The 22,602-nt window shown below is 37.5% G+C and overlaps 1 protein-coding gene across 1 annotated transcript; it reads right to left on the reverse strand.

Moving 5' to 3' along the window:
* Nucleotides 1-202: 202 nt before the first annotated feature.
* Nucleotides 203-22,461, reverse strand: LOC135118760 (poly(A)-specific ribonuclease PARN-like). Its single transcript, XM_064041561.1, has 14 exons — nt 22,292-22,461; nt 21,868-22,218; nt 21,438-21,570; nt 20,497-20,652; nt 19,892-20,018; nt 19,293-19,414; nt 18,710-18,828; nt 17,988-18,227; nt 17,497-17,595; nt 16,875-17,032; nt 15,928-15,974; nt 1,234-1,262; nt 864-1,024; nt 203-500 (listed from the first exon to the last, which is right to left on the reverse strand). Exons 1-14 carry the CDS (start codon nt 22,308-22,310, stop codon nt 228-230), a joined length of 2,034 nt encoding a protein of 677 aa, XP_063897631.1. The 5' UTR covers nt 22,311-22,461; the 3' UTR covers nt 203-227.
* Nucleotides 22,462-22,602: the final 141 nt, after the last annotated feature.

Genomic DNA, 22,602 nt, shown 5'->3' on the forward strand with positions numbered 1-22,602 from the left:
GAGATTATGTAGGATTGTATGAAAAACTAAGTGGCTGGAGAGAATCGTACTCATAAATACTACCACCCTTTTTGCTATTGTTACTCTTTCACAGGCTTCAACAAAACAACTTGCACAACTGGGTGAGTAATGGAATTCTAATTGAACCGGGAAGGATTAAAAAAAAGATATATGACTACATTTAAAAAATAAAACAACAGAATACAACATCAACTTATTTAATACATTCAGTCCCAACTATCGCTTTCCTTGAAAGCAGTCACACAGTTCGACTTAGCTTTGCTGTCAAACTTCTCAATTACTTTATCACTTTTATTATCTACATTGTCTATCTTTTTCTTTTCTGGGACATCTTTTTTCTTTGCGATGGTATCTTTTTTGTCGGGTTGTGCTGCGTCAGTCTTTTTGCGTCCGTTCGCTGGGTCGGCGCGAGGGCGCGGCGTGTCGGGCTGGCGGGGCGACACTTCTGGCTTCTTGGGTAGAGGTTCTGACTCGTCAACCTTTGAGAGGGAAATGGTAAGATATGTGATAATATCAAACTCCTAATTAAAATACGCAAAGGTTCACAAGCAGTTTAGAACTAAATTGGCAAATGGGGATCAAGATTTCGTATGAATTTCGATGACATATAGGTATATAGCTCAATAATTTAAGACCAATCCACGAGGCTAACAAATAAATAATAGTACCATACAATTTGTCACGCAATTGTTACATAACGTTTGGCAATATTGGAGAACAACCTTATGAAATATCCAACAAACTTGTTGCTAAAATAGAATAGTAATAAGTTGAGTTCACTGATGATAGACCAGTGGCCCAAAATTTTTTACAAAAAAACTGTCATATGAAAGTATACTAACTTGGAAGACCCCGGAGGAGGTTCTCTTTCTTGTAGAGGCGGGCGGCGAGGTCATCGAAGTACTGTTGGAGCGAGTGCGGTTGACTTTCTGCGGCAGCGGCGCGGGGCTCGTCGGGAACTGCGGCGGCGTCCGAGGGACCGCTATCGGGCTCCGGCTCACCACTGGGGGATGACATTCAAATAATTGGTAAAAGATTAGATCAAAGGAACAAACTAATATAAAAAGAATTTAAGGGTGTCAGGGCTGCGCGAAGGTCTCTTAACCCAGTGCTGTTATAAGGGAAAAATTGGTTTTGCTTGGGAGCCATTACTTCTGAGATTCCATGGTTTCGTACTCTGATAACGTGACATAAAAAAAGAGATTAACGAACCTTGCCGCGACTTCATGTCATTCCTCATTCTGTAACAAAAAAGAAAAGTTAGTAGACGTACTTATTCTGTGATAAAGGTCTGCATTTTTCAATTTGAACGTGGAATGCTAAGACAGTGCTCTTTTTTTTGTAAAGCAAAGGCGCAGGAGTTGTCGCCGTGTCCGTTTAATTGGTATCCGAACGCATCCGCTAATTGTGGGTGAAGTATCGGGCGACACTAGCGCCGCAGTCGCGCATTCACCTGTCGCGGGCGCGGGAACACGCCGCCGGCAAACCAAATTACTCCAACGCGGTCACGACTAACCAAACTCTTTTTTACGTTTGTTTTTTCACGGAATTCTCGAAACGACTGTGTCCTGTTTTCTTTGAAATGTACATTTTAAAATAAATGATCAATTGCTGCGGACTTGTGGCTCGTAGCCATTACGAAATCGTATAAAATACACGTGCAATCCAATTAAGTTACCAAAAGGTTTTCTTGAAGTTCTGTTGAACGAGTTGACTGACAGACTTCAGAATCTATTGTTAACTTATAAAAATGTATTAGACGTTCACACGTTGACGCGGACGTATTTTCTATAGATTTATGGAATAGCCTACTTAAATCTAAGACGATCCTTATACCTTACTAAGAGACCTCTTCAATCTCAAACTAACATACGGCCGGACATAAAACGTCGCAATTCTCTTCATCTAACCCTCGCATTGGATATAAATTGACTTATTTTAAATCTAATACCCGGTACTGGAGATCAATCAATTATATACGATGAGGCAAAACATAGTCCAATAAAAACTTCTACGTGATTAGATTGGAAGTATTAGAGGAGGCCTTTGATATTTTTATATAAAAATGTTATTTATATGTTATAGTTGCGGACGTAAGGGATTCAAAGCTGACGACGGTTCATCTATCAAACGTTTGTCCGTATATGAGCGGCGCGCCTCGCAGATGACACACCAGAGACAACGTTTGATTGACTTGTAACTTTTTATTTTTTGTTGTAACGCTCGCTAATAAGCTATGTTCCCGCCGTTAAGGCAGCGCTCGGAAACGCGGATGAACGAACGTATCCTGGTGAATCGCGATCACATGTTTCTTTCGCATCTTATCGCGAGGAAACTGCGGCTGATTACAGCACCACGACCGCACGAGTAACTGTCCTGCCCCACAATCACAGCGAAGATAACTTAGTTATCTTAAAAGCAGAAAAGCATTATTGTCGAGCGTTTAGCAAAATATAAACACAACATTCCGTTTCAAATGGCAGAAAACAGACCTAAGAAGTATACAGATCACAAACGAACGAACCAGATCCGACTCCTATTCTTGGAAGAACCAAATCTAATTTTGAGCCTACCTACCGATTTTCTGCATCAAGTAAATGTGCTATTCAAGTACCTTTTAGAATCAACACCCCCGCTGTGTGAATCCGGTCACGCATAAAATTAAATCTAAAAGCGTAAATGAATGGCTAGGCCTAGCAGATGCTGAGGCAATTTTTTTCTTTTTTCATAGACGAAACGAGTTCCTGGTGCCGTTTAGATTTTTTACATTGCGATAATGAAACTAGAAATTCCATTGAATTAGTCGTTACATTTTTCAAATAGAATCTCATAAAAAGGCAGCCTTATTAATAAGCGAAGAAAACTTGTTCTAAAAGCTGAGGATGTTTATTGCGAGTGGCAGCAAAAATTCTTCATGAGGAAAAACTTGGTCCTTTGGTTCATAAGAGCTTAAACCTACTTCTGCTTGATAGATAAGATGTTCTGTTCCAATCGCGAGTTTTATAATAAATAAAATATTATGCGGCAGACTGAGTTTCCTGCATTATTGGAGATATTACAATGTTGCTAGGCAACTCTGTCAATAACGCCCCATCAGCTCACCTGCAGACACATCAACTTTCAAGCAGACACAAATTTCAAAACCAAGCCCCCGATTCTCGATTCCGATTCAAATACAATACATCTTCCACCATTACCCATTCCTAATACGAACCGACAAACCAGTATCCCTCGTACATCGAAACAAACCCTCAATTTGGCTCACATGATCTAAAATGCTCACACAATGCGATCGTATCGGGGCGACGTGTTACGGCGCAAATAACAACCTTATAAGTACAGAAAACTAGAAAGCTAACAGCCCTTATACAAGGCTAAGGACATATTGTTAGTACGAGTATGATGGAGGCTCATCTGAAAACAACGTGTAACGAGCGTCAAATACATGCGATTTATGTGCCTTCACGCGTTTTGCCTTATCGGGATAACTTTCAGGGAGACCGGGGACTGTGTTAAGTCAACAGCGAAAGATATTGTAAAATGGAACAGTGTCATTAAGTGTCTTTTATTGTATGATTGAATGTGGAATGAAATAATTCAACGGGGATTCTCTCCGAGCTGTTTAAGCTATCAAAAATTCAGTTTATCCTCTTGCCAACGAGCAATTTTGTTTTAGAACGGCTGAGGGAACCAGCAAATATTTTTGGGAGTTTTTTAGCACAAGACCTATATCTTCCCATAGGAAGAATTATATCCCAGAAATACACATACTGTGTCGACGGATCTTGCACGGATTTACCAAAATTGTGACAGTCGAACATTGTGACACTCCAGTCAATTTTGCAACAACGTACGAAGCTAAGTTCTAATTTATTCATCATTATTTCTGTCTGGTGGACATTATGATTATTAGTTTTCATCGTAATTCTACACGGCTATGTTACAGGTCACTCCGCATTTATTACACACAAATGGCTCCACGTTGAAATACTCGGAGTTATTAAATTTCGCAAGATTGAGCTAAAATCATGTTGAATTAAATCAGCGTTAATGATCTTAGCAATCAAATGATTTCCGTTCGATAGCGAGACAATAAGCATAGAATTTCATTTCATAGTCCGTTGCGTGATCACCTCTAGTCTGCCGGCCGTTGTTTGAAAATTGGCACTTTATTACTATTGTGGTCTGTGGTTTAGCAATTTCTCGTAATCATTTTTTTATTGAATTAAAAATAGCCTTTCATCTGAGCCGCACGTTTCACTGGAGCATTTTTAATTGGAGCTTAACACTGTCCCAGAAAAAACTGGCTAATTCCCAATACATTTTTGGTATTTATTTATCATACATATCCAATTACTCTAATTGATGCCTTAATAAAGTCAGCGGATGGCGAAGTGCGGTTCTGGGTTTAAAATAGATAATAAGCTCTCGTTATTTCATAAGCAGCATATTGACACGGAGGGGCCACATTTTCATAGTAATATTCTGTGAAATGATTACATTTTTATAGTGGTTGGAGTTGTCGCGGCGACTCAGCGTTCCCTTAGCTTTATGTTAATAGAATGTAGTGAACAACTATGGGTGATTATCGCCGAGAGTAATCGTTGTTAGTGGGAACTATTCGGTGCGCGCGATCCTCTTAGGGCTGGGACTTGTTTTTGGTTTAATCTGTTGTCTCCGGCGCTAGGGTTCCAATCGTGGATTGAATATTGATGTCGAGAAAGCAACTAACTTATATTGCATATAGTATAACTTCAAATGAAGATTCCTTGTTTATACTTGCTTAAAATAAAAGATGAAACTATTGGCTGAATAGAATATTATAAGTACATAACTGGTCATTTAACTGTCTATCAAAAAACTAGTCGAATTATTAAAAATAGATAAGTACTTATTCTTGATCAAAAAGTTAGATATGTAAGAAACTTCACTAAGAATTTTAAAAAGGAGTTAAAAAGGAGAGAAACTTGCAAATCAGTCAATTAGTGACCCTTTTGAAGAAAAATAATTGTATATATGACCCGGACTACGTTGCAGACCTATTTGAATTTCTCAATATTAGCACTAGCAACCCTAGACATTATGAGTCGGGTGCGTGCGCGCACGCGCGTTACGGCGCCGTTTTGAGAGCCATTAACGCGATCACTGACTAATCGCCATTTACAGGAATTTCATGCGATTTGCCGCGTACAACTGACACTTGAAAGTAGTGATGTTATCTGAATATCGATGTCGACACACGCGACTCGACATCGATCTACTAGTGATTGCCTCTCAATAAGAATTAATCGTATCCTGTATGATAATGAGAGATAAATGGTGTGTTAAAAGACGATGGTATTTTGTAATAAAATAACTGAAAGTCTCAAATGCGTATCAATAATTTTCTTGTCGCTAACTCTCTATCGAAAGATAAGAACAACCTTTAAGTAATCTTTCATCATAAATTCAATAGCAATGTGAACCGACTTACTAACTTAGATAAAATACCATTAAAGATAAAAGATGCTTCCAGTACAGAGGATGAAGAATATAAAAAAAACATGGTACGATGGTCAGGTCAAGGCATCTCTTCCCAAAACACATTTTAGTTTCCAGTTGTATGAAAAACTACTGACTATACGTCTTCGCATTCCAAACCAAAACACAGCACATAAAACAACAAGTCCAATATCAAAACCAAACCCATTTCTCCGAAGTGTAGCAAGCGCACACATTTTCAGATGTCACAACTTACAATACTGATTTCGCACGGCAGTTGCCTTATCGACACCCTGAATAATAATAGGGCTACAAGAAATCTTATTACATTTTACACCGTTGACATTTAGGCAAACAGTCAGGTGAAAACAAGAACTTATGATTCGAATAACTTGCGAGTATTTCGGTGCAGATAAATGTAAATAAATCGAAGCGAGAATTTGTGTACAGGTGTTCCGTTGCAAATGTAACCTTACTCTGCAGTTGTTGCAAAACTTCGACGTCCACTAGATTATGTAAATTTTAGATAGCTGTAGAAAATTGAGTGTACCTAGCAGGTAATTTGAGTAAAATATTCATGTTTGTTACAGTATTTTACACGCTGTTTGTGTCAGGACAAGCTCCAGGAATGTCTTGAAAGACCGAAGAAATAAGGTTGAATGAAATACCGGAGAAGTAAGGTTCGATAAAATGCCTGAAAAAATGCTACTTAATATACGAACCACCACTTAAATGAACCTGTAAACGAAAATATAAATTCACAGAAAAATGTTCTCACACAGTTCTAAGATAGTTTCTGGTCTCCTTTTAACTTAAGTGACCATAAACAGTCGGTGCCATTAACTGAACTTCGAGCTTAACGCGGCACATAGAAGCATCAAATACAGAGCACGTTTTTCTAGGCCGAAATAATTTCCGTAGCTCAAGTCTAACACTAAACTGCTACAAAAACCAGCTCCTAAAGCTATCAAACGTAACCCTACACGTTCTTGTTCCGGATTAACGTTTAGGTCTCGTCTTTAAATCGCTACCAGTATTTATTGGTCGTGTCGCTTAGCAAGGGGACAAGGGCGCACGGCGGGTAAATCACCTGAGGTACCAAGTACTAGTGCCTGCTAGGTAAGCCACGGTTACATGGTACCAAGCCACTTTTGGTGTTACCACCCATAAACGGTTAAACAAAGAAAAGGGATTGTTTCGGTGTTAGGTGACTGTTTTTTGGTGTCGTCTAAGGTGGGGGTTAATGCTATTAAACTAGCTGTGAGCGTTTAATGGGTGTCGTGTGCCTTTCTTGGAGACACTAGAATTTTCTTTCCTAGTGTACAAATTGTAAGACTCTCAACTTTTGTATCGAGCAGAAATTTCTTGCTTTACCAACCACAGCAAGTGTTTCAATGATCCCTGACCCGTCATTAATCGACAGTTTATGTGTAAGAAATTACGAAACCTAGACATGACGTATTAAACGACAACCACAGGTTACAAGTCAGTACATTCTTCACGTTGTTTACGCGTAGCGTGCTAACAAGGCGCGCTAATCGCACGTGGCGGCGACACATCGGTACGTCACGGCACCGCATTCGATCACTGCCACACAAACCACGCATAGTTAGCGCATTTTACTGCCAATGAACTGAGATTTAGTTGGTTTTGACGCACTCTGCCGTACTTTAATGTTACAGTTACAGCCTTTTTATCGTCCCACTGCTGGGCACAGGCCTCCCTTCACGCGGAGACGGATTGAGCGTTAATCACCACTCTTGCTCAATGCGGGTTGATGATTTCAGACTTTATAATCGATTTTTCCTCAAGGTGTTTTTCTTCACCCTTTCAGGCATTGGTATCTAAGATATACATACAAACTTAGAAAAGTTGCATTGGTACTTGCCTGACCTGGAAACGAACCCACACACTCATACATGAGAGGTTGGTGGTTTATCCAGTATGCCACCACGACTTTTTTAAATGGGAATACTTTGAGGGGTATTAAAGCAAAATTGTGCACTTGTTTAGCCGTCATGTACGCCGAGCGCGTACTAACAAGGCGAGCTAATCGCGCGTCGAGCGACACATCGGTCCGTCGCGTGCGCACGGTCGATCACTGCCGCACAAATCTCACATTGTTAGCGCGCATTTTTACTTCGAAGCTACGGAGATGCATCTCTGGCGTAGCACTTTACCTTTTTTTATGTAGTGGTGTGTTGTTTGAGGTTTTATTGCTTGTTAATGTTTTGTTACAGTGTTAGTAATGTGTCAACGCAAATGCCATCACATTAAAGTTTCCACAAAAAATATTAGTAAGCTTGAGATTTCCCATAAGTTCAAATTATAGTTTAACCTAACCTTTGGAAAGTTTTGCAGATCAATGTTTTTAAGATGCTTCATCACTCCAAACATTATAAAAGCAGACAGCACACGAAATCTCATTCAAACGACATTCACACTCAAGAGTTCACGTCGCCCGACCGACGCGAGCGCAGTAATTGACGAGCATTTGACAAGCGTTGTCGCGCCCAAAGCGGGCCCAAATACGTAAAACTCGAAATGTCATTGACAAAACGGCCCGGACACGTCGCTCAACTTAATTGGCTATTAGCTAATGAGATTCTAAGATAGTTATCTGGTCGGCGACGCAAAGCGAATATCGCTTATATCGAAAGCGCCCCGTTAGGTGCCAGACGATCAGACGATGACAGCGGGCAGGCGACAAGACGAAAGGGATTTACCGAGATACGATGTGCGAATGTACCTATCGAGACCTGATAGCAGATCCTTATTAGGGCTTCGGATGAGAGGTCACAAGTGCTCGGATGTTGCGAGTAAATTAATAGGAGTTGTTTATTAGCCACCTGTTCTTTCTAAGTCATCGCATCTGTCGTGAGGATATCTTTAGCAGTTTGGTATTGATTAGAACTGTCCTGATACGACATCAGCAGTGGCGAAGTAAATTGAAACTTTATGAAAGTACCATCAGAAACTACGATAGAGATTAATTTATCTCGTATGTGAAGTTTTCCCTGTCAATATTTTTGAGAAACTTTGACATCAATTTCTTTAAAATGTTGTGTCCTTTCTTTAACCCTTCAAACTTAACAGCTTAAAAACCAAATTCACCTCTAAATAACTCAATCCACAAAACAAAACCGCATTGTCTATCCATTAGGACCGCTTACTTAATGAACTTACAATCCCGGGGTTAATCTTCCGTAGAAAGGAACGTGTAAAGAAATCCTTACACGTTTAGAGCGACCTGTCGCGGTGTCGACTTGAACCTCGACTTTAAACGAAGCGTTAATTTCGCAGAACGGTCGGTTACAAGCTGGTGTGACCTTTAGGCAGAAGATTTAACGCTATTTATTTTCTTAGTTTGTTCACTTTCTAGTGAAGGAAAATCTGGGTAATTAGACTTGTATTTGTCTAAGGGTTTAAAGTCCATACTGCAGAAAATAACACAAAGAATCTATAGAACAAAGTTCTACGGTGCGTTTGAAGGCATGTACGCCATTTTCATGAGGTTTTCATAATATAGATAGGGGGATTTACGAGCCGGGGCTTGTCGCTAGTATGGTATATACAACATATACATAAACACCAAATAACAACATATAGGTACGTAAACACCAAATAATAAAAGCAGTAATTCACGACAACAATTCACATTTTCCTACACAATCTAATTTGACTGAACTGCACTAAAGGACCCCCGTAGCCACAGGCCATACCAGAAACTAAAAACTGCCACCTCATATATCATCCATTCATTTCTCTACAATAGAGGGGCAAAGTCCTACAGAGGAGTGGTGACAAATGACACTCTTTCACGATTCAACGGGGATCTACACGGGAGTCTTATAAGATCTAAAGCAAAGGCTTCAAGGTATTAGTCAGGGAAGGAACTCAGGCGCACGTGCCACAGAAACAAAAGGTGAATGATAGCGGCAATAGCTGCGCGAGCGCACGGCTTCAAACTACTGTCAGGCCTCCGTCACTCCATGTACTTGCGCGCTATAAGTGCCTACCGCCCAGCCGAGCGGTCTCGGTCCGCCGGCGGATCAAATTCAGTTGCGGTTTTCACAAGCGAAGCGCGCGCACGCCGTTCAATTTTTAACCGACTTATAATAGTGCCGTTCGTTCGTATGCGCATTACGATGCCGTGTGGTGCCTTATGTGCTGTAACTTTAAAGATTTTTTTATTTTACCTACACACTGATGTATATAATTATGTTTTATCTAGGTTTCTTCTACAGTCAGCACCAATAGGTATATAAAACAAAACAAACTTACAAAAATAATAAAACAAACTTAAAAAAAAGAGAACCGACTTCAAAACACTAAACCGTAAGAAATAATTTATTTTTTGATGTCGGTGCTTTTTCGATTCGTAATAACCAGCTGTTAGCACCAACATAATTACCAGCTGTTAGCACCAACATAAAAAAAAACAAATTATTTCTTACGGCTTTGTGCCTTATTTGAAGTCGGTTCTCTTTTTTTAAGGCTTTTTTTTTTCATTCCTAGTGAACATCTCCGAAGATCATCATCAAACTAAGAAGTATTATACTTATTTTAAAACGTTCTCCTAAATGTAACAAATCCTTTTCTGAAAATCGCATCGATATCGGTTTAGCCAAACGCGAGATTATCGCGCACAAACATACATACCTACAAACCATACAAGTCAAACTTCTCAGTTTGGCATGTACCTATGTCTAATCACCTCCTTTTTTTAAGTTGGTTAAATATTTTATAAATGATAAAGTTTTTAACTGCCACATAAAAGTCAGAACATATTCACAGTTCTCAATAACATAGATAAAAAGTTATGTTAATTTAATTTTACCGAAGAGGCAGCCCTGCGATTACTGTGGAATCGCGCGGTGCGAAGCAATCACTGCTGTACGCTTGAGCATTTAGGCGCATTTTAGCATACAGTGGTTGTTGACGCGAAGGAGTAGGCAATTATCGTAATAGGTATTGGAAGTTTTCTACTGAGTGAAGTATCTGTAGTAATCTGTGCTACTGTGGGGACACACTATGCGATTCGTGCTTTTGAATATGGAAGCTGAGAGTGATATAATTTGATAATTTCGGCATAAGTAAACCTAATTGATTGCTCTGTTTTAGCCTTTGACGCTACAACGAAGGCATATACGTTTGAGATAGACGTTGAGCTAACCTCAAGCTCAACGTGAGATGGTGCCTTTTTATTTGTCAAAATCTAAAAACAGAAGAATTCCTATTTTAAAAATCTATAGTATACCCATGACTAATAATAACAATGCAGACACCCGTCATATAAATTAGTGTCACAATGCAGTAACAAAGATTTTATTTAGTAATCAACTTCCTACACTTCATGACCTTTATAACAGAAACTATGATTAAAAATCTCCCCGTGTATCCAGCACTTTATTCGCTGACGTGATACTAATGCCACCACCCGACGATGCCCGCGATTTATTGTCGCGAACTCCGCCGCCGGCTCAACGGCTCCGTATGTTTCAGTCTTACAAAGTGTAGATTAAGCTTTAGAAATGGAAATGCGCAGGAGTGCAGTTAATGCACTTAATTTATGACAGCTTTGATTTGTTGCTAAGTGGGATAGGGGAATTTGTAACTGTATTAAATGCGTGCAAAGAACTGTTATGATAGGTATCCCAGTTACTACATAACTACATCATCATGAAGAACTGAGATGGATTGCGTGAAAGTCGATATGGTAAGAAAGAATGTTACTTGTGAGATGACGGCAGATAGAAGAGTATGTAAGGATAACACATGCTTAACAAATTGGGATAAGAACAGTAGGATGATCATGAAAAACTAAGAACCTGAATGGATTTGTTCTACGCAGACAAAATTCTACTAATTCATTATAAGAAGAAAGTAAGGCCCCAAATTCCCTTATCAATCTACCCCCATTAACCTACAAGAAACAAGCCTTAAAACAAACAATAAATTTAATCCGCAATTATCGCGTGATCGACCAGTGTTCTATACATTAGCATGTGGCCACATCACGAGCTATTAAATCAGGTAGAATGTGCAACTACCGTCGTCACTATCTCCGGCGAGGCGCGAACGACCCAGTTCGGCGCGTGCGAAACAAAGATCAACTGATTAATGACAGACCACCGGGTTTCGTTGCCCGATTTATAATTGGTAGGCTATCGGTTTTTGCCTATTGTGTATGCTACATTTTAGGATTTGGAGTCGGATTGTTTATGAATAGGAAGGGAATAGGTATCAGTATGACGAGTGACAGGGGAAATGGAAGAGGATGACATATTGCGCCTACCCCAAATAAAATTGGTGACAGGGCAGGAGGAAGAAGCTGGATTGTTTATGTATAATAAATTATACGATTTCTGTCTACGTATTATTGTAAGGAACACCTCAATGTATGGGAAGTAAATAACCATGCTAAGGGCAACCAGTGTCAGGAAATAACAATTTATCATAGGCATCACGACGCTGTTATTGAGTACACAATTTTAAATACAATAATATCAAAATTTACTTTATTGAAACTATCCTCCAACAAATGCATGATTCGAATTAACAACTCCCTTCATCAGGTATATCATCAAAACAATAGACCCAAACAGAGATGATCGATAGTTCGCTTCTGGGTAGTCTAATCTTTGGCTCACGACGTAAGTCAGCCAGCCCGATATCATCGGCACGAGCGATGCATCGCGCCAGTTTACGAGGCTACCTCCAGATTGCGGCCACGGGGGTTTTTATAGGGTTTTGAGCCTTTATCTATGCACTTGTCTGTTCCTATGGATTCCTGGTAGCGATGGTAAGGAGTATGGAGTATATACCCTTAATGGTTTTAAGCGTATGCATCTTTGATGGGAGTTCGTGGTTTTTGTAGTACAAGGCATCGAAGTTGGGCGTAATAAGGCAAGGTGGGTGATGTACTTAGGTAATCGATTGGTGGGTATGCAAATTAATTGATTGGGAAAAACTACTGGACTTCAATCTTTGGTCATTGGTAATAAAAGACTGGTCCTGGATGGACATTTATTCCTAATACGTTTCCCTCTACATTATGTTTAAATTCTGGTGCATTTGAAAGACTCACTAACTTTACTTCTATCAGAAAGATACCGCATACACTATCAAACAAATCACACGACCTCTCTATCTTCCTAAATGACAAAGATAAAATCCATCCATAACAGCCCACATTTGGCATTGCAAAATTCTGCATGCATAGGTAGATAGAAGTTCTTACTTCCTACACAGAACCTAAGATCAAAGGCAAAACATCAAAGTCGGCTCAATTTTGGGGAGGAACACGCACAGCTTATTCAGAAAACACCATAATAGGACTTGAAAGATTTGCCAAATAGACAGGGAAGGCATAAAGCGGGCTGTGGGCGGAAATCTCCGAATCTCCGTCGGTGGCGCATGCAAATACGAGCTACGAGGATATTTATGAACTGTGTGGTAAAATGTTAATAGTAGTTGACATGCTTAGATATGAAAGGGAAAGAGTGGACAGCCACGATTTGTATAGGGTTTGTATTTAATGTTGTTCATGCATGTTTTCATTTCTGTAGCAATTAGCAAAAAGTTTGTTTTTTTCTGTTACTTGATCGTCTTTTATTGAGGTGATTTTCTAACTACATGTTATGCCTTTGCACATATGAAATTAAGAAAGTATTCAGTATAAAATAGAGAGGTTATGTGGTGAAATGATAGTCAGTATCCCCAAAATATGTGCCACCAAACAAATGCTCTCCTATCATAAACAAACGTGGCACAACAAAGAACAAACGCAAAACAATTAAATGCAACCCACAACCACAAACAACGAACAGCAAACAAAACAAACATCCAAGGTACCATTTACGTAAATAAGTAAACTAAATGAGAATAAAATATCATCGCACACGTCTTAGGTATGCAAATGGGGCGGTGCGCGGGCGCATTAAAATGCAAGATGGCGGAAGCGCGCACGCGAGGTCGCCGGGTCGCCGGTATCGCCACGCGCCATTGTCCCGGCTACCGAGTAGGGCAACATCTATTACTACGATACCGGGATATATAAGGATAACTATTACATAGGGTGGTTAGGCCTATTTGTTCGTGCCAACGTGGAATGAAATGTTATCAGTCGGGTAGTGTGTGGTCTTGTTGTAAATGGGGATGTTTCGTCAGATGCAAAGTCAAAGTTGTGAGCATGGATAATAGGCAAATGATATACTATCAAGTGTTGTGTGAAATTTTATACAACCCACAACTGTTAATTAATTGAGAGTTGATTAGCCCCATGCTTGAGATATTGTGAAAGCTCAGTATTCTCTAGTTTACTATAAACTATTTTTTAACGCTAACTACATAATTGTATTAATTCGGTCCAGAAAAAAATATATACGGGACTTAAATGGGAAAAAAATATAATAATAGTTTACAGAATATTCCCTAATTCTTTATGCTATCCCCACTAATTACAGACAGTCTCTCGTCCCACAAAGAGCGATACACACTAGTGATATCTTCTCACGATCCGCTAAATCGCGGCGTACAATAGCGGTGGTTGGGTCCGCTAAAACAAAGTAGATTCACAGCTAAGCTTGTATGTGTACGGTAAGATTATTTATGGACCATTTATATAGGTCGGTTAATACTGTCCTGTATAGCCCGGTTTTATTATAATTTACAGTATTAAATGTGAGGTTCGATTTGTTAGAGATTTTTTCGAAAAGTCATGTAAATAGTTTGACATTTTGAAATACCTATTCTGTATGTTGTGGAATGGAAATAAATGAAATGAATAATATATGAATATGATTCAAATCCTAAGTATGTATAGTGACTCTTTCGTGGTGAAACGGCTGCTTTTTTTATATCTGTATGGATCTGTGCCTACTTTTTATCGGACGGCAACTCTGTTATTTTTATCTGGGGATTCCCCGAAATGGATAGTCTAATGAACTCTGAATTTAACGCGCCAGATTTGATTTTGCATATCATTATTTTATTCTGTCTTGAAAATTTTCAAATCTAACAATTTCATCCGGTTGTTTGTATTCGGCGAAATTAGGTTTTTTCACCAATTGATTGTATCTCTAATATTACGAATATGCATAGCAAGTGGAACTCGGCCGATAATAATGAGTATCTTACTAATTACTAATTAAAAGAATACAAGTTTGTAAGTATGTATCTTTGTCTTCTTTAAGTATGTGTCTTTCTCATGCCACAACTTAAATAGATTTTGATGAAACTTGGCATAGAAAATGTTGGGAAGAAAAAAATAAATAAAAAAATAGTGCGTTCAGTATTTATTGAACTATCCTATACACAGCGGTGATAACTACTGCTAATAAATTATAAACGTCACAGGAACTAGTAACTATTTACTTATCCTACGATAATTCTAAGTGTCGACATTTAGTAAACACGGAGATATAAGCATACAAACGAACGGACAAGCGTGAGACATGCAATGATAATATTAAACTTAATATCTTACGAAGCAAAACCCCTTTTTAACAACACTTATGAACAAAAAATAGGGATAGTTAAGGTTTCCATTGACCAACGTTTTTTTTTAACTAACCCAAGCTTAAACCCCAAGAACATGCATGTTAAAGTTTGTTTTCTCTATAAACATTAGACGCACAAAGATATCTGTTGCTATATAGACATGACAGACCGACATGCAAGCAGTCTAACAAATAGGGATAATAAAAACCACGACAATTAAAAACTACAACGTGGAATAGCCTATAGAGAACTGAAGAATAAATGCGAAGAACGATTAATTATAAAAAATAATAATACCAAATATTCGAGAGATAAAATAACTAACACACACATGCCTCTACACACAACTATTTGAATATACATAATAAACTTACATTCACTCTCTTTCACCAAAAGTAAAAACTTGAAACAACTTAGGTCTACGCTTATTCTAAAGCTACGTACAGACATTTCCACTACGCAAAGTTGGTTACGAGTCTGTATGCAGCTTAATTTTGCTGTTTTACAGCTATTATGAAAAATATAAAAATCACGTAGTTTAGGCATCTAGTTTCAGAAATGAGATCCCGCTATGAGTCTTCGAAAATAAAGTCTAGTTGTAGTTATTATTCAGCCGATGTATCGATATTAGAAAGAATGGCCAAGTATAAAAAAATATGTCGATACTGTTGTTAAGTTATCGTGAATGGAAAGACATGATTATGGTTACTTTATGAGAAGTTAGAAATGCAATTATATATTGTATCAACCACTAGATGGAGAATACTTTCGATTAATATCGTTTGTAAAACCTAAAGCTCTTTCTTCTCAGGCAGTATAATGATAGCGTCTACAATATCCCTGACTACCGTCGAAGTCAGATAGTTACTGCAGTAGTACAACACTAACAGAGCTATCGAGAACATGAAAACACATACGAACATTAGTTTATACGTATCCGTTTTGGCCCGCTCGCCCCGTAGCGCCATCTGTGGACAAATCATAGTCAACTTCAAGTATTTTTTAAGCAAAATAAAGGGTAATAGTGAAGGGAATAAACGGGTTGCCAATAATTCTCGGATTTTAGTTATTTTTATGACCAAAAAAACGACTAAGACTATTTTTTGAGCAGTAAAGCCATTTATTTTTTATTTTTCCATATAGTACATAATTATCTCGAAAAATTTGAAGTGATAATACAATCAAGTTATAAATTATACAAATGAAAATGTATACTAACTTTTGGAAAAATAAAAAGTCAGTACTTATACTTACTTGCTTTCAGCCGGCCCAGGATGGGGCAAATAGGAGAAAAAAACGAATTCTAATACATTCGCCGCCAACATGGGACTTAATACTGACATCGGCTTACTGGCTGTACAGTAAAACACCTTTGCTTCACGCTTTGGAAATCGAAACTACAATGACGTTTATTTAAATGACAGGTGTCATGTTCATTTGACATTTGGGAGCTTAAAACCTTTTTGTTGGTGGCCAGTCCCTTCCAAAGAGTAACTCAGAGATGAATAAAAGAGATGGACAATGCCGATGACGGTATGTCAATCCCATGGGATCTAGGACTAGGAACTAATTTGCGGCTTAGAGCACATTTTATAATTTCATTTTTAAAACAGACAATCGATGGTACAACTTGTATGTTACTAGATTTTTAAACCTAAATTACTTTCAATAATTATATTTTTTACTATAATCGAACTTTGCAATTAACTTTATCAATAATTGAACCCGTAATTTTAAACCTTTCACGGAACACTTAGCACCTCTTCCCAGTAGCTTTATTATTATTTTTTCAATAATATTTGATCCCTTTTGATCGCTACAATATACCCAAAAAGCTCTATATTTATATACAAAAAAATATAAATTACCTCAGCATCCCCGCCAGCCTGGCTCTTATACTTCACATAGGGAGTGAGTGTGACGCGTCCGTTCTTGGCCAGCGCCCGCATGACGTCAGCGGCCTGATCGCGGCGGTCCAGTCCGATGTACGCAGACGTGTCGTCTAGGAAATGCACTGTTACCGCGCCTGAAATAAGGTTCATTTTTGTATGATAGGGAAAATAAAATAAAAGATTACTAAATATTTTTAACTATCTTCCGCCCGCTATTTCACCCGAGTCAAGATTGAACAACTTTCCGTACATGGCTAAAAAGCCTTCGTGCCACTTTGATATAATATACTTTGGTATATTACAGCCAAGATTCAACAAAATAAAACAAGATTTTTTGACGAAAAAGAAATAACTTAAGAATTTAACATCTGAACATACAAAAGTGTCTGTCTTTCTAGAGATTTTATTAAGAAAAAAGTAATATGTTTACTAAATTAAAATCACATTATACAGATAGCACATCAACCTACGTCAATCTGTAAACTTTCTTCAATAGATTTACAACTTTATCACAATAGTGGAAGGTTAATATTCGATTGGTACAATTTGTCAGATTCGGGTAGGTTGCTTTGTTGACATCTGTCTGAAAGAAAACTGCCAATGTGTTTACCGAAAGGACTGAACAGCTGGTTTAGGTCACTTCTCTGCCATTCCTTGGGGAAGATGAGGTGGAATACGTGATCACGGGGTGGTGTCGCTGAAACAAAAATATACTTTATTTAGGCAAATAGCATGTATATAGTAATAGTTCCAATGAATAATAACATTCATTAATTTGTATGTATTAACTAAATAGGTACTGAAGTTTACGGTCTTGTAAACTTCCGACATTACGACCTGATGTCTATTGGTTTTACTTGTCTATTATGGAGCTTGTGGCTAGGTGACAGCCGCACATATCGTCAGAAGCCAAAAACACCGACAACCAGTCAGGTAACTGGGTTGAAGAGGTCAGTTAGGTAGTCGCTCCAAGAAAACCACTGCTACTCAACTACAATTTTACTACAAATCTATGTATAACTTTAAAGAGGATGAAGTAGATAAATAAATAATTATTATTACAAAAATATACAAAACACAGATACTCACGATCAGCCCCCACCAAATTAATATACGGGCTATCCTGCCGCGCCGTTCTTGCCAAAAAGAGTTTATTCAAGAAAGGTTTCAATGTAGCAGACTGGGGCACCAATCGTATGGAGTCGTCGCCGCGCATGCGCGACAGATGCGCGTGCATGGCGAGGAAGCAGAGGCCCGTGATGTACGCGTCGTAACCCGCCTCGTGCTCCTTCTCGTCTAGGTGAGAGTAGCCGCGGCCTTCGAGGGAATCTGTGGAGGAATTTGAACCTTGTGGTAAGGGTTTAGGGTATAATATTGAGTTGAGTATTGTGATTTGAGATTGGTTGTGGATGGTGGTAGAAAACATTATGTGGTAGAAATGGGACTTTATAAACTAAGCGATGAACGACGACTTATCATTTCATTTCCCAAGTATAAACGCGCAAACTTTTAGGCGATTCTGTACAATGTAATTCATGTTGTTTTTTTGTCAAAATGGGAATAGCTAGCTACAGAATTTAGGTACTATGCAAAAACGTTTTAAAATAAATATTTATCGATATGGCTGCAATAATAAAAAAGGTAATAAACTTCGATATTGCTTAGTCGGCCAAACCTCTTCAAAATTGTTAGGATTAATTAATGTAATAAACTAACATTTAAATTGCTTTTCAAATTCAGAACTGTTTAAATTAATTCTAGACATATTTTTTTGCCTTATCGTAAAGAAATGAATAATAGATCAAACTCACCAACTTTAGGCAAAGTGAAGGGTGGTTCAGTGAGGGTGGCCAACAACTCTGGCAGCACATTGGAATTGAGCTTGTCTTTGAACGGCGGCAAACTCGACATGTACTTCGTGTCTAATAATCTGGAAATAAAAATTAATATTTGTATTGTGAACGAGATTTATAGCCAAGAAAATAGGTTAATCGTTTTGTATGTAAACACTACTTGCATAACACTCGCTTTTGCCTTCATATCCTTTTGACCGCAGAATAATTAAATACGTATGTAATACAAATCGTATCGACAAATCGTATGTAATACAAATATCTACTTCACCTAAGTGTACTTTTTTATATTAAACTAGCTGTTACCCACGATTTCTACCCTACCCGGACAATATAATAACCTACCTATGTAACTCGGGGATAGTCTAGCTTTCCTACAGTGAAAGAGTTATTCAAATCAGTTCAGAAGTTTCAGGACCTTCAGGACAAACAAACAAACAAAAACTGATACCTCTTTATATTTATATAGCTGATATTCTAAATTTAACTACATATAAGGTTTATAAAAGCTTACCAACAAATATAAAACAAAATGTCTTACTTGGGGAACATACAATGTGTGAACTCTTTGAATGAGGTGTAGTCACCGGGCAGCTGTTGGAAGAAGTGGCCCAGTGTGTGGAGTACATCTAGCAACATGTTGTGACCAACCACCAGTTTTTCCTGTAGAACAAGGAATTTTTCTTTAGATATACATGGCATTGTTTATTGTTATCGAGTAAACAAAGACATTTTTGCTGGGAAGTTTGTTCTTCACCACTTCTTCTTCCCAGCCATAACACTAGGAAGTGGTGAAAAGGGGGCGTTTTGTGGGTGCTGTCCTTTTTTATTATTTGACGTGGAAAAGTGCTAAAAACTAGCCTATTTTCAATAAAAAAATTTGACTTTGACTTTGATATAATTAAACTTTTTATGCAATCACAATTTTTTTACGGCAAAATAGACTGATTTTATTACTGCACCCTGAAGTAACTACTTAACGCACATAAACAAAAATATTGGTTAAAACTGTCATCACTGTTCCATTTCCATTTGAATTACTTTAGACACCATAGTTTGGTAAATTGTTTAATTAAAGTATTTAATTATTTCTACACAACAAAGGTAGTGTTACAAATAGAAAATAAATAAATAACTTACAGATTGACTTATCATCTTGGCCACTTTAGAGAATCCGACTGCCTCTTCCAATTCGTCCCATTCTCTCTTTTTCCTTATCGTGTCCTGATCTTCCATGTCAGCTTTCTTGCGTATTACTTTCAGAACTCTGAAAAATAAGTTATTCTTTAAGTGTAAAGTTAACACAAAAAAATAACCCTTTTTGGCAGTCGGATAATAATGAAATGAAATGAAATCGTTTATTTTGCAAGTTGGACATTACATCACTTTTACACGTCATTTTAAGAACGCTGAGGTCGGCATTTCCTAACTGACTGATCCCTGAGAAGAAACGCCGAAACAAACTCAAGGGCCATAGTCTCTTTTAAAGTCCAAACATGTTATAAAAATGCAAATAATATTATGTGTGAGTGTCACCATGTGTAAAACACTACAACACCATTATAGTTTGGTTTGCATTGCAATTTTATCCAATGATACCTTGATTAGCCACATTATGTACTTTCCAAAAACTATAGTACAAAAGTGTAGTAATTTTTGCTAACCACTCATTTTTTCCCCCACAAGGTCTTTAAAAAAATATATAAAACATTTGAACAAGCTTCAATCAAAAAAGCTTTACTTACCTATTTTTATTTTCTAAAATCTTGGTATCAATCATGACATCATCTTTGAAGCGAGCCTTAAGTTCTTGGAATAGCAGCATCCTGATGAACGCGTTGCATCTGTCAATCTCCATCTCATCTTCTGTCTTGTTGTCTATGAAATCTTTTACCTTTTTACTGTGAAAAAATACAGGTTGTTAAGTTATTAAGAACTTATTACATAAAAGCACTACTGCATCAAGAACAGCAGAGTCTATGAGTCTATCCGTCAGTTGCACAAAGCTTCATTAAATCTATTGCTGTTACTTTTTATCTTGTTGACAAAGAAAGAGTCAGCAATAGATTTAATGTAGCTTTAACTTTAATGGAGCTTTGTGCATCTGACACTATGTCAATTAAGGTCTCATATGTTGCTGGGATAATTCAGGAATGGTGGAACCTTATCATACAGTAAAAAAATAAAATGATTGCTCATAGAGCCCCGAGCCTGTCAATCAATATAAAAACAATAAGACAAACACACTTCCTAGCACAATAATAGGTTGTCAGCGACTATCACATTACAGCTCATTATAACAAAAAAAAACAATTGCCAGTTACATTCCTACATGGCATGCAATAAATTACAAAAGAAATGTTTTCTTACACAATGAATGTAGTGATGATTTATTGCATTTAGAAAGTAATATTGTGAGAAAAATGTGATCTTATGTCTACCAAGTATGTCTTAGGAATAAAGATTCTCTTAGAATTTGGCCTTGTGATTTAATCACAGGTTTTTTTGGGCAGAAGAATACTTAATCATCAATTGCCTAACCTTTTACGAACTCTGTTCGGGTTGACTTCCTGTCTAACCCAGCTAAGTATCGGTGTTTCACATAGAGCGCCTGCCTATCTTGCAGTTTTTACATCCAAGCGCTAAATATAGAGTTCAAAAAATTTCTAGTAAATCAATCAATTACCAAATATCTTCAATTTGTTGTTTATTTTCATCGGGTATTCTGACTGCATCTTTCTCCTTGGAATATGTCTGCTGTCTCTCAATCAGGGATTCTCTAAGCTTTGCTTCAGTTGAAGCTGTCATGTATGATATACCTGAAAGAATATTGATATAAGCAAAGAGCTATTTTATTGTACTAATAATTGAGGTTACTAAATGAGGTCTTATTTGCAGCGAAGGTGTGAAGATTTTGAAAAATAAGATCGATTAAAGAAAATACAATAAATGTAAAATAAAAGTAATTGGAATGCAGAATTTTTAAATTTAATGTTTCTAGATATTTGTAATCACCCAATATGTTGCTTGTTACCATAATCTTGTTATATTCTAATTACCTTTGTTCTGCTCTAGTGTTGAAAAGCAAGTATATTATTTCAATTATTGCCACTCACCTTCTCTTATAAGCTTGTTGAAGTCAAATCCATTAGACGCCAAGAAATCTAAGCTGGAGCTCTGACAAAGGAACATTCTATCAGGGCCAGGCCTTCCACGAGGATACAAATAAAAATTGTACGTGTCATTCATGTAATGCTTCTTCTTCTCGTCCCAGTAAAATGCACATAACCCATACTGTATCAGTAAAAAGTCACTGGAACCATTCATGGTTCGGGTGTAGTAGTCTTCCGGCGAATCGTAAATAGATACATCCCGACCATTTATAAGACCTGTAAACTCCGCATCTATGGATAAGAAGTCAGCTTTCTCTATTGAATCCTTTATTAAAGGCAATGTCTCCTTAAAATCTGCAAAAATATAACAAATCTGTAAGTATTGCCGCGCTTTAACTCGAGTGAATTTATTATAAGTTGTACTTACTCTTACGAACAACCTCCATTATTTACATATAATAAAACAGTTAGATTAATAAAATGACATTTAGAAAAAGATTTGTATATTTAATTTATTTATATTTATCTAATAAAATGGTCAAACAGAACAAACAAAGATAACGCACGGCTAACATGCGCATGTCAAACATTAATTGACACAGTCAAAAAATACAAAACGTCAAGTCAACACTATCGATTTTTCGCTTCTATTCGGATAGAAGTCTTTTAGCTTTTGGAAAAATAAATCTTGCAAGCAAAATTAGCCTTCATTTGTTTGCTAATTAAATGAATTTACTA

The sequence above is a fragment of the Helicoverpa armigera genome, chromosome 2 (genome assembly GCF_030705265.1).
Source record: "Helicoverpa armigera isolate CAAS_96S chromosome 2, ASM3070526v1, whole genome shotgun sequence".
In the NCBI taxonomy this organism is placed as follows: domain Eukaryota; kingdom Metazoa; phylum Arthropoda; class Insecta; order Lepidoptera; family Noctuidae; genus Helicoverpa; species Helicoverpa armigera.

Bases quoted from the DNA above. Each gene is read 5' to 3' on its own strand.
- LOC135118760 (XM_064041561.1), bottom strand. The intron at 18,228-18,709 runs GTGAGTTTGATC...ATTCCTCCACAG, and splicing joins CTTCACTTTGCCTAAAGTTG to ATTCCCTCGAAGGCCGCGGC. The intron at 17,596-17,987 runs GTGAGTATCTGT...TTTTTGTTTCAG, and splicing joins TAATTTGGTGGGGGCTGATC to CGACACCACCCCGTGATCAC.